Source organism: Tupaia chinensis, unplaced genomic scaffold, assembly GCF_000334495.1.
Source record: "Tupaia chinensis unplaced genomic scaffold, TupChi_1.0 Scaffold000597_1, whole genome shotgun sequence".
Taxonomy (NCBI): domain Eukaryota; kingdom Metazoa; phylum Chordata; class Mammalia; order Scandentia; family Tupaiidae; genus Tupaia; species Tupaia belangeri.
The window spans coordinates 661,119-674,367 of record NW_006160114.1 but is presented as its reverse complement, the minus strand read 5'-3'; the positions used below and the strand labels follow the sequence as shown (position 1 = coordinate 674,367).

At 38.4% G+C, this 13,249-nt stretch overlaps 1 protein-coding gene and 1 pseudogene across 2 annotated transcripts in view; both read left to right on the top strand.

Annotated features, from left to right (window-relative positions):
• Nucleotides 1-9: 9 nt before the first annotated feature.
• Nucleotides 10-13,249, top strand: part of UBL3 (ubiquitin like 3) — a 91,201-nt gene continuing 77,961 nt past the window's right edge. The window contains exon 1 of one of the 2 annotated variants that reach the window (XM_006158419.3): nt 10-660. In XM_006158419.3, coding sequence (XP_006158481.1) covers nt 634-660 — 27 coding nt within the window. In that variant the 5' untranslated portion in view covers nt 10-633. Of the gene's footprint in view, nt 661-1,031; nt 1,121-13,249 lie in introns of those variants that run through there. The other variant, XM_027775673.1, reaches the window with a different exon arrangement.
• LOC102477798 (transcription elongation factor A protein-like 8) lies at nt 11,522-12,075 on the top strand (annotated as a pseudogene).

Here is a 13,249-nt window from a genome sequence, read left to right as displayed (position 1 = left end):
TTAAATCCCCTGGGGCGCGGTTTTCCGCCGCCCGGCTCACAGCTCCGGCGCGGCTTGAGCCGTTTCCCCGCGCCGTCCGCGGGCTCCTGGCGTGCGGCTCCGCCGAGTCCGCGGCCGGCGCCGGCCACTGCGGCCGCCACTCCGAGCTCACGCGTCCATGTGTAGCTACATAGTTATCTGTGTACCTCCACGCCGGGCATTTTTCTCCTGCTTAATGAGGACTTGACTCGGGAGCCGGTGTGAATCATTGCCGGGGCTGGGAAAGGAGGAAGGCGCATTTAACCCCCTCCCACCCCGCTCCATGTCCGTGTGTCACTCGGCTCGGTCCACCTGGCGCGGCCGGTCCTGGGGCTGCTGCTGCTGCTGCTGCTGACGACGGGGGCTGCCTCTGCTGTCCCGGGAGTTCCCTCCTGCTCCGGCCACACGGCTCCTGGGGACTGTTCCTCTTCGCACCCAAGCCTCGGCCAGGCCGGCACGCCGGCCCCGAGATAACTTCTTTCCCTTTTGGAAAGCACATCCCGAACCGATCGAACTCGTGAAGGTTTATTTCTGTGGCTTGAAGACTTCGGTTCTGTTTGTTGTTATTTTTTTTTCTTTCTTCCGTAAACATCTGGGTGTATATCAAACGGCAAGATGTCCAGTAATGTCCCGGCGGATATGGTAAGTGAAGGCTAAGTTGTGACACTCTTTGATTTCATTGTGGTCTCCAATCTGGTTTAATCGGAAAGGACGCAGGCACGGGGCGAAGGTTTGCCGAGGACTGTGAAAAAGCCGCCGCGGTGGGAGATTTGGAGAAGTTGGAGCTCTGGTTTTCCTCCCTTTAGAAAGTACAGGTTTTAATGTGGATTTTTCTCATTTGGTTGTGTTTTCGAAATCACTGACGACGGGGGAGAGAGAGGGAAACGTAGCAAGGTAGCTTGAAGTGCAGGAAACATCTCCGTCTTGGCTGGAGCCCATGAACACTTGGATTTTAAGGCTTCGGAAAACGTCAGTGACAGTGGGCAGAGCCGAGGACGGATGTCCGTACCCGCACCCAGGTAGACAGGGAAGCCGGAATCGTGCCCGCTGACACTGACGAGATTAATGCAGTGGGTGCAAACTTGGCGTTTGTCGAGAACAGGTATGCACATCTCTTCCAGAAAAAGTATAGCGTACTAGAATTCGCCGTGAGCTTTTTGAGGCGCCTGGGTGCACAAGAATGGCAACAGAAACATTAAAACGTTTTGGAATTTTCAGACATCGAGGCTCACATCGGTACTTTTATGAATATTCCAGGGCCTTTTGTACCCAATATTTAGTAATATTACGTCTGAGACTTTTAAAAGCTCATGAAGCATGTTAATTGAGCCTTGGTCACTGAGAGTTGAGGACTTGAAACAAAAAATACTCGTGTTTTTTGACGCTTTTCTTTTTGTTTGCAAAGGTTAAGGTCGAGTCTGTTGCCTAACAGTAACCGTGTTGCCTTCCACTGCTGGGGGGGTGGGTTTGTGTGAGTGTGAAATTACACTTTGCAGTCCAAAAAACAAACATAGTGCAATTAACAGGAAGTTGAATAACCAGGTTTATGAAAGAATTGAAGTTAATGTAGTTAGATTCACTTAACTTGTAAGTTAACATTGGAGCGTTTGTGTATCCCAGTGTAAAAACAAAATCAAACTTTGCTGGTTAAATTTTAAAATGTTAGGTGCTTCTATAGGAGTGAGTTTCTTTTAGGGACTTTTAAAGTAAGAAAAATGACTGGAAGCTGCATATTTTGAACTTGATTTTAAGACATTTTGCTGATGTTCGATTTCCCTACCTAAATGCAAAGCAGCCAGGGTGTTCTGTCTCTCGGTTTGCCACAGGCAACCTTACATTCTCCTTCTTAAAACTTGTGCCTTGTCCTTTTAGTTTTTCTCTTCCCTCCTGGCGTGTGCATGCGAGAAGTCTGTTGCCTGGTTCAGGGTGGCTGGACGTGGTTTCCTCTACACCCTTCTTAAGGTGCCGGGAGAGATCTGTGCCCAACTGGGAAATGCTATTTTCCTTGTTTGATGAGTGATCTGTAAGCTTATCGGCTCCCGCAGATTTGTTCTCTGGAAAGCCTCCATTTTATATTGTCATGCACACAGTACAGGTTACATTCACGCTAAGTGCCATTTATTCTGTCGCAGAACTTGTAATGAAATAGATTAGTGTCATTAAAACAGGGCCGCTACTTTCTTCAGGCCCAGTGATGAAGAAAAGCTGGAATGTGCAGAGCATCAGTTACACATTGAGATGATTTGGGGAATACTGTTTCCCAGTCAGAGAGAGGTGGTGGAAGCCAATGTTGGGATCAGGGTACTGGGAAGTAGAAGGAAGGTTTTATTAATAACTGCAATGACAAAACAACTATTTATCTGTTTCAGGCTGTATGTTAAGGCCTTGATGATTCTGTGGTGCTTTGAGATCCCTTGATTAAAGGTGATAGGCAAGGGCAAAAGCACTATTATGTAATAAACATATAATGCCCTGATGATGCTATTTCAGAGTGTGTAGTAAGTAAGGTGCAGCTCAGGGTATTTGTTGTCTTGCTTTCTAGTTGTTCAACTTGTCGGTTTAAGATTTTTTTTTCTGTTACAGCCTTTTAAACCTTCCTTCATTTGCTGTTATTTACACTGCATTTTGCTTAAGTGCTTTCATATGATAATGTGCCTAGAATGACCAACTTTTTGATATTTAACATGATACATATTGGCTAGAGGTTGTCAATGAAATACTTCATATTTGTTACAGTTTTTATCCAAGTAATTGACAATTCATTTGAATTTACCTTTATGACTTACAGTGAGAACAATTTACCACTTCTTGAATCTTAAAAAGCCCGTCTCACCACTCCCACGTCTTTCTACAAACATTTCCCTTGCAGCATAACTCTAAATTGATCAGGATATGTACTGTTACAATCCACTCAACTCTCAAGTATGAATACATACACATTTTGCTATAGTAAGGAAATGTAAGGTATTAAGTAAAATATTAAGCTCAGTGTTGACAGCTAGTATGTGCTATTTAGAAACAAATGTAACCCTCTTTTACATTTTAATGGTGCTTGTCAGTTGGATAGGAAGATCCTGTTTGGGAGAGGGGACTGGGCAGTGTAGTTCTAACTTCTGTCAGGTTTTCATTAGAGATAATTCATTTGTGAGCTACAGTATTGCTAAATCAATTGATGTTTTGGGTAAAGTCATCTTATGGCTGTGATTATGACTCACTTTAAAATAGATTTCTAGCATCAGTTTTGTTTTGTCAATAGAATTCAAATGTAAAATTTATCTTTAAACATTCAGTATGTTTTTGTTTATCATAAGGAGTCTCTTTCTTTCTGTTTTTTAAATAGTTTTTGTTATAGGCTCTCCGGGGAGAGAGAGAAGGAAAGTAAGAAATCGCTCTTGGGGGTGGGAGTTGACAGTGGCCACACTGCAATCTCTTTTTCTCTATTTTCTTCTCAGGATTTTGAGCACACTTGCACAAGTACATGGCATGTTTTTCCAAGCCACCAGATACGGAACGCGAACTGTGTAGTTGGTCTTGTGGGATCCTTCTGCTTTGACTACCACATCACTTGGCTGGTCCAGGGAGTCTCATTTTTTATAATCCAAATTTAAGTCCATGTTTTTGGAGAGTGATTTGCTGTATTAAAAAATAACTTGCAGGTTGTACTTTTCCAATAAATGTTCTGTGATATGTGTGTGTTATTAATATTATAAATGTGTTTACATGAAATAGTTTTTTTCTTTGGTAACAGTAATGATGTTTGAATTAGATTTACCGGCATCTTTTTTTAAAAGAGAATTATTTATTTACTTAATTTCATATGTTATTATTATTTTTAAATTTGACCAGACAGAGAGAGAGAGAGAGAGAGAGAGAGAGAGAAACGGAAAGCGAGAAAGCAAGCTGCCAGGTCTGGGACTCGAACTGCAGTCGGCCACATCGGAAACCAGTGCTTTTACCCACCATGCCATCTGCCTGCCTTGATTTACTGACATCTTAATGTGGTAATGCACTGGTGAAAAACTGAAAATATCTGAACAGAGTATCATGCTATTTAAATATTCATTTCCTTTTTTTTTTTTTTTTTTTTTAAATCCCACAGCCAAAACCATAGTTCATCCATAGTTCATGATGGGGCAGTATTTGTTCTTTACAACTGTAGCCTGACTTATGTTAATGACTATAGGTTTCCTGCAAGGAAAAAAAGTTACTGTTCATAAAGAAGGTCTAAGACTGGGTAGATCTTGGTAATTTTGTTTTCTAGACTAGGGGAGTTATCAAGAAATACATTCTACAAAGTTTGGGCTACTATTTAGCATTTTGGATTAAATGATACTTTATGATAACTATTAAATTGAAAACTACCTAGAGAGAAATGGACAGTGTGAGAATAGTGGCAAATCAGTTTTGGTATTTTTGAAACATTTTAGTTAATCAAACAGTTAAAGGAAACCTTGTATCTTTTAAAGCCATTAATGTGGAAGTTGCAGATGTAACAATTTGTTGTCTCGATTTAACTGAGATAATGACAAATCAAGGTTTTTCAATACATTTTATGTGCTTAATGAAATTTTTATTGTAATTTTTGTTAAAACCATTCTTCCATTCATGAAAGAATATTGGAGCCCTCTTGTGGACAGGAAATTACTAAAATGGATTTTCTTTCAAAGTGAACTTTTATCACTTTTCCAAGTTAAAGTAAAACAAGTTATGTAGAATTTACCAAGGAAAAATTCCATGCCAGGAAAAGGTCCAGAGATTAGTGTTTTTTCAACATTGAGGTCAAATGCCAAATGATTTTCTCTCTTTCAGCTCCTTTTTATTTTACTTTCTCTTGCTAAATTCTTGCTTCAGGTCTAAATTGTGAGGTTTTATGAAGCCGAAGGGTAGATTAGTACTGTTTACATATATGCATGTGACTTGATTAATAGCTTAATAAATAATACATCTCTAACTGAATGTTTCTCCAGGTTGTTTTGTTAAATGTGTCTCATATTGCATGGTTTTTTTTTTTTTTTTTAGAGGTTTTTGCTATAGGGCGCGTGCGCTTGCCAGACAGACAGAGAGAGACAGAGAGATAGAAAGCAGGAAATCCCCCCGCAGGGGGGATGGCCACACCGCAATCCCTTCTCCTCCATTCTCCTCTTGGGATCTTGGGCACGCACGCACACGTGCCCGGCGTGAGTTTTAAGCCACCGGGTTCGGGACGCGAACCACACTGCTGGTCCTTTACTTGCTTTATTAATAAAAATGTTTTACTTCAAAACATGCAATGTGAGGGACCAGCAGTTCGCGTAATGGCTATGTCGCTGGACTCCCACCTAGTCGACTGCTGTTCGCGTCCTGGACCCGGTGGCTTAAACTCATGTGGGGCGCGTGTGCGTGCGTGCCCAAGATCCCGAGAGGAGAATGGAGGAGAAGGGATTGCGGCATGGCCATCCCCCCTGGGGGTGTGATTTATTGGGGCTGGCAAGTGGCTTGGTGGGTAAGGGGGCTGGACTCCTACATGTTTGACTACGGTTCAAGTCCTGGACCTGACAGCTTGCTCTCTCTCTCTCTCTCTGCCCCTCTCTGGTCAAATTGAAATAAATAAATGAATAAATAAATAAAGTTAAATAAAATAATTGAAAGAAATAAAGCAAGTAAATGATTTCTCTCAGTTTTGAATACCTTCTCCTTTCTATCTTTGATTCCTATCCTGGCTCATGTCTTTTTCTTCTGTCTTTGGTTTGTACTCTTTCATCGTGATCTTTCGTTCCTGGGATTCAGTCCTTTTGATGTTCTTACATAGATTTCACATTTATATTATATAAATATCTTACATTTAGTGCATGTCCCATATTTTCTGCAACAGAATAGACATTTTTGAAAAAGGTTTTTGCCATAGGATGCATACGTTCAGCAGAGAGAGAGTGAGAGAGAGACTGTTGCCGTCCCCTTCTCCTCCATCCTCCTGCGGGGATTTTGGGCATGACTGACTGTACATGGGTCCATGGCATGATTTTCAAGCCACCAAATCTGGGGCTTGAACCATAGTCAGCCATGTGGGGGGGGTCCAAGTGCCTTAACTACTATGCCACCTGCTGCTCCCCAGAATAGACATTTTCTAACTGTTAAAGAACTTTCCTGACTCACTAAGTGTTACTTCTCTTCGTTACTTACTGAACAAGTAACTATTGTCCCATACTATTAGTTGTTATGTATGGAAGAAGTAAATATGTTGCATACTATTTCTACTGATACCAGTGGTAAATATGAAGTCTATGATGTCTGCTTTTGTTATCACTCTGAATATGAAAAAAAATTAATATTAAAGCTTGAAGTTATTTTAACTTGGTGGGTAAAATACTTATGTCTCTTCACATAATTAACTGTGTTTTAGGAGACTGAAGAATACACTTAAATAAGCTCTTTGATTTTCAAAGTCCTCTCATTCTGGGGAAAGTGTTGAAAGTGACTGTAGAATTCATGGTAACCTAGAAACCTTGGGGAGTAGGTAATTCTGAATCAGGAAATTTTGCCGGTTGTGTTTTGAAATAGCCCAATCTAACAGTTTTGGAGACCTGCTGTATTTGCGTGAACGGAATGTACTATGCATAATTTATTTTTGGTGACTGAGAGCCACAATTCGAGTAACATTGATTTTGTTGAATTGGTAGTTTTGGGGTACCTATGTAATATAGTATTGATAAAAGCGATATTTGTGATACCCTCTGCATGTAATATAGATTGTGAACTTTGTGCCCCTTCACTAGGATCAGTAACTTACATAGTGAGGTGAGGCAAGTCAGTTTAGGGTGTGAGAGTAAAAATGTTAGGACTTTTATTTATTTTGTACCCCAAAACAGTGGCAGGGAAGAGGGAAGAGGAGAGAATTGAGCTTTTGTATTTAGCATATGGATTGGGCCTGAGGCTTTCCTAGGTCCATTCTGGTGGTCATGGTGACTGTGCTTTGCTGAGAAAGGTGTGGAATATTCTGCACTGTAGGGATCAACAACAGCACTACGGATTTCTCAAAGATTTTGCTGCTATAGTATATAGTTACTTTTAGAAGAAAGAGCTGTGATACTTTATACTGAGATGGGAAACAGGTTTCCTGTCAAAATACTTAAAAGAGTTACAGAACTCAAAGATGAATTACACATTTTTATTACAAAAGATGAGATTTCTAAATGTTAATCTTTTCATGAAGACAAGTAGCTGTCAGTAGTAAGCCACTGAGTAAATACTTTTGAGAAAAGACACTAAGTTATCTCTTCAGGACAAAATTGATATTTTTAAATAATAAGTGAGAAAGTACCTTTTTTGGGGAAAAAATCTAATGTTATGGAGAAATCATTTCTAAAAGCATATTTAGATCATTTCTATCCATTGAAAAGTTTTCCTTACAAAGAATTTAAATGGACTATGCATCCATTTATTAGAAACATGAGAAGCAAAACTACTTTTTTTAAAAAAAGTTGTTTTCCTTGAGGAAGAGGAATAGACAACCACCCCAAACAGGACCATTACACCTTGACCCACTCCTAGTCTCAGCCAGCTTGGGTCATGGGTACATGTGTGTATGCCCAACGTGCTTAGGAGAATCTGGGTAGGCAAACTTGGCACCTCTCCCAAGTTGGTTTGGTTGCATTAACTGCTGTGCCATTGCCTGGCCCCAGCAAAACATATTTAGTTCACAGAGACATTGGCTGACATAAGGAAAAATGACATCATAATAACTTTGAGTCAAGTAGCTTTTTACAAAAGAAAGATTTTTCTTTTAAGGGAGAGACAGAGACACAAAGGTAGATACCCTCAACAGAGTCTTATCTTGTCATATCTTCCCACCCCAGCTTCCCAGCCAGCCAGGAACACAGGTACCTTCTGCATGTTTAGGTCGACTTGGGGTACAAATCCAGGCCTTCCATGTGGCTCCAGCACCATGCAGTAGTGCAACAGCTGACCAGTAGTTGACATACAACAAAATTGCATTTACTTATTATATATGTATGTATGTTACTTCACACAGGGTATGTTTGTTTCCTGGAGAGAGAGAGAGCTCTGGAGGCAGAGAGGGAAAGTGAGAAATGGGTGATTGCCATGTCTTAATCTCTTTTCCTTCATTCCCCTTAATCCCTTTTCCTCCATTTCTCTCAAGATTTTGGGAACACAAGCACATGTGCCCAGTGTGATTTTCAAGCCATCGGGTCCAGAATTCAAAGTCTGCCTTTACCACCATGCCACCTTCTGTCCTCGAAACTTTTGCATATTTAGTCATAGAATGGAAAAATAATACTTTGATTTAGTGAGTTAGTGACATATTCTTCTATATGGATCTGTTGCATCTTTGTGAACCTGTTTTCAGTTATGATTTCTGACAGCTCTTAAAATGTGTCTTTAAGATACACTGGACTTCACAAGCAGGGAATTAAAGATGGAAAAAAAGACATTTATAATAACCGTATTCACATCTAATATGTTAATAGTACAGGTTGAGTAGCCCTTATTCAAAATGCTTTGGAGGAAAAGTGTTTTGGATTTCTATTTTTTATTTTGGAATATTTGCATATGCATAAAGAGATATATTGGAAATGGGACCCAAGTCTAATCATAAAATTTGTTTTATGCACACATTATGCCTAAAGGTAATTTTGTACAATTTTTTTGTCTTGTAGCATTTCGACCATGATTACCATATGATCAGGTGTGGAATTTTCCATTTGTGGGGTCATGTCAGCACTCAAAAGTTTTCAGATTTTGGAGTATTTCAGGTTTTGGATTTTCACTTTAGGGCTGCTCAACCTGTAATAGTATTTTTAATGATGGCATGATTTAAATTAATACTTAAATAATTAATAGATAAAATAATAAAGTAAAAATTAAAACCCTTTTAGCTTGTTTTTAGTGTGTTTTATAACATACATACATGTAATATATGATTTGTAAATTACTACACATGTACTAGAGATATGTTCTCAAGTTTTTATAGTGAGGATGTTCAGCTAGAAAAATTTAGAAGCCACTATATTAGATAACCTAAGATTTCTGAGCTTTTTAACTTCTTTTTTTTGGGGGGGGAGAGGTTTTTGCTATAGGGTGCGTGCGCTCGCCAGACAGAGAGAGACAGAGAGATAGTTCCAGGGGGGATGGCCACGCCGCAATCCCTTCTCCTCCATTCTCCTCTCGGGATCTTGGGCACGCACGCACACGCGTCAGGCGTGAGTTTTAAGTCACTGGGTCCAGGACGCGAACCGCGGTCAACTACGTCGTGGGAGTCCTGCGACATAGCCATTATGCTAACTGCTAGTTCCCTGAGCTTTTTAACTTCTAATGTTTGATATTTAGTTTTTCTGTCTCTTTCCCGGTTGAACATGTATATCTCTCTGTGATAGTAAACATGCCTACCTATCCCTCTCTGTTTACAATTGCTGATTCTAATTTGCTATGGGTGTGGGAACGAGATTGCCGAAGTTTATTAGAATAATATGTGTTAAAAATGAGCAAATGGTGTCTGAGTAGGATTTTCAAGTGTTGCCCTGCAGTATGGACCATCATGCTTTTTTATTTCATAGACTTGGTCCTATCTGTTTTGGTTGCTCAGAGTTGTGTTTAGTTTATTTTCTGGTTCGTTCTTGTGTTTTGCAGACATGTAGAGTCTTGATAGTGAATAGGTAAATAATTAAATATTAAATTATATGTATAGTTTTTGTTTGAGCTCAGGGAGAGAACTAATATTTCCTATGTACTTGCCGTTTATCAGGCAGATGCTTGGCATTTTACATTATAGCATTTCATTTAGTCTTCACAGCACCCCTGCATAGATATAGTTGGTATATAAATAAAGAAACTACTAAGGCTCACCAGATGAAGATCACCAGGAATGTATCTGTAAGTGAAACAAGTTAGGTTTGTTGATTTGCAGCAAGGAAAACTACATACCAGAGGAAATCTGCAGTCTTACTCAGTAAGAGAGTATGGGAGGAGTTTCTGTGGGTTTGGGACAGTGCTGAATGTTGCTGATGAGAGTCTAGGGGAAGTGGGGACTCATGAATTGAATGCATAAAGTGGAGGTTGGTTAGTAATTGGGTCTCTCAGCAATCTTTGTTTAGGAGGCAGGAGAAATGAAGTATGAGAAAGCAGTAATCACTCAGAAAAGGGAGATTGTTAGTCATTTTGGAGTTGTTGTGTGGCCTTGGGAGAATCTTTTATTACCTGTTGGTCTTCTGTTGACTTTAGGTCTTTCAGTTATCAAAAATCTAATTATCAACAACTCTCACTTTTACTTTTTCACAGTCTAGATTCAGAGAATTAAAGGAAGGAACTTGTTTGAAGTCATCGAGCTAGAAAAATGTTGATCTAGGATGGGAATTTGGATCTCATGGCAATAGTGATAAATAACATTTTACACCCTTTCCCCCTACCATACCCTAGCAAACATTGCCAGATCCCTCAGGCACATTTTCCTAAGCAGTGTCTCAGATGTTTTTTCCCCAGCACCTTGCTCCAGGCAGTCACTGCTGATTGGTCTGACAAGCTTGGTAAGAGTAGAGATGAAACCTACTTTGCATATCTTTATAATATACTATGTAAGCTCAGAATTGTAATGGTTTAATGATGGTTGGTTGGTTTACTAATTGCTAAAAATTAAGGAGTTTCCTTTAAACTTGTTGGAACTTTGAGTCCTTTTGTGTAGTATATATTTTTTATACAATAGAATTTTCCTATAAATGTACTACTTTGAATGTTAGATATAACAAATTGACTTTTAGAGTATTTAGTGCATTCAGGACATTTTGTTTTGCCTTCATGTAATTAATTCTTCCACATGATGCAAATTATGGAATGATTGATTCAAATCTGGTAGCATTATTTTTTATGGTCTAAAGTATAATAAAATATATGGGCAATTTTCTATGATTAGATTTTTAGAGGAGAGTGTTTTGTTTGTTGAAGAAAATTGTTAAAGGTTTGACATTATATCTTTTGTTTATGTATTTAAATTAAAATAGCAGTTCATTGTGTCTAGACAAAATGTTCTCATCTGTTTACTTTCATCTGAAATTCATGTTTTCACTTTAAAATATTCCTTCTTTTGTATTCTTTTCTCTTATTATTTTACAGCTCTTAGCTGTATATTATATATCATAAACATTTGCCTATACAAATAAGTATAGAACCATATTATAATTTTGACCTGATTCTGGTAGATATATATTTATATACATATAAAAAGATTTAGCTAACTCTATATTCATGGGCATTTAAAAGCTTATTAAGAACAGTGATAAAGTGGATATTCTTAAACATCTTTGTGCATTTTCTGATTATTCCCTTATAATAAAATTCTGAGAAATATATTGAGTCATTGGAAAAATCATGACGTATTTTTATGTTTTTCTAATGCAAAAATGTTTCATGGACTTTCTCATGACCCAGTAGTTGCAGTTTTAAGAGATACATGTTAATTTTTAGGGAGTAGGGAAGAGGTTCTGTATGAGGGAACTTCAAAAAGTTCATGGGGAAGAGCTCTCTATTGCTGGAGGAGAAAAGTGCCCCGGATCCTTTCAGGACTCTGGGTCTTTTGGACGCGACACAAATCAAGGTGAGGGAAAAAAATCCCCTAGATCCCTGCAGGATTAATTTATTCAAAAAGGAAATAATAAAAAATAGTCAACATGCAAAAATCTTGTGAAGAAGGTGAAGGAAAACCACAGAACATGCCCATGGTAGAGGAAGACCGCCCTTTGGAAAATGTATCACAAGAGGCAGAAGGAAGCCCTTGGCCTTCCGAAGAAGGTGTAAACCAGGAACCAGAAGGAAACCTTAGAGTAGGGCCAACTCAGCCCAGCCAGGGATTGAAAGAGGACACTCCCGTTAGGTATTTGGACCCTGAAGAAATGATAAGAGGAGTAGACTAGTTGGAAAGGCTTAGGGAAGAGATAAGAAGAGTGAGAAACAAGTTCGTGATGGTGCATTGGAAGCAAAGACATTCACGCAGCAGTCCTTATCCAGTGTGCTTTAGGCCTTGAGTTCTTTTTTGTCTGATAATAAAATCTGGCCCCTGCTTTCTTTCTGTTAGCATTTTCTGACGTATCTTTGACCTTAATTTTACTTTTAATCATCCGGTGGAATTTTGTTTTAGGTAGTTTCCTTGTTACCAGCAACTTGTTGGGTTTTGGATTTTGGCCCATTTTCCAGGTCTATTTTTTCAATTGGGAAGTTTTACACATATGCATGAAAATATATTCATTCCATAATGTAATGTAAAACATAATAGATTATAAAACATCATATTTAGTATCAGCTCACTTATGTAGGATAAAATTCCAAACTGTGTGTGGAACACAGGTCACACACGAAAAGGTTTTTTTTTTTTAACAATTAAAACTAAAATAATTTGCAACCAGGTTATAAGGGCAAGGGGGGCACCTAACCTCTTGACAAAAGAACTATAAAAAAGAATTGTAAACCTTAAATTAACTCTGACTCTCTTAGCCAGAGGAATAAAACTGGCAATTATTACAGTTAAAAAAAAAAAAAGTTCATGGGGAAGGGGCCAACAAATGGCATGGTGGTTAGGCTGCTGGACTCCCACATGGTCAACTGTGGTTTGAGTCCTGGACTTGGCAGCTTGTTTTCTCACTCTCTCTCTTGTGAATGTGTGTGCCCTATAGCAAATTAATAATAATAATAAAAAAATTAAATATTTTTTTAAGAGTTCATGGGGAAAATGGAGTTCAAGTTTGAATTTATTTGGTGCAAACTTTTTTAATTTCATGCATAGTTTTTTCATAATATACATTTCCATGGACTTTTTGAAGACCTACCCATCATATTTCCTGATTTTAAAACATCCTTAAAGTCCTAAATAAACTTAGCTTCTTCAGCATGCATTACCCTTATACTTTATTTAGAATGTATGCATTTTTGTTCATGAAAAAAATTGGCTACCTATTTTATTTTTTTGTAAATTCTTTGATAGATTTAGATATCAGAGTTATTGTGACCTCATTCAATGAGATGGGAAATGTTTTTTTCATTCTTTGGAAGAGTTTGTTATTATTGATTTCGTCTCATCTGTAACTATTAAAAAGAATTTACTGGTAAAAAATACCTGGAATTTTCTTGTGGAGGTTACTGGATTTATTTCTTCAATAAATACAGGACTATCCATGTTTTCTATTTCTTCTTTGTCCATATTGACAAGTTTTGCTCTTTTTTTTTGAGAGGTTTTTTTTTTTTTTTTTGGGTG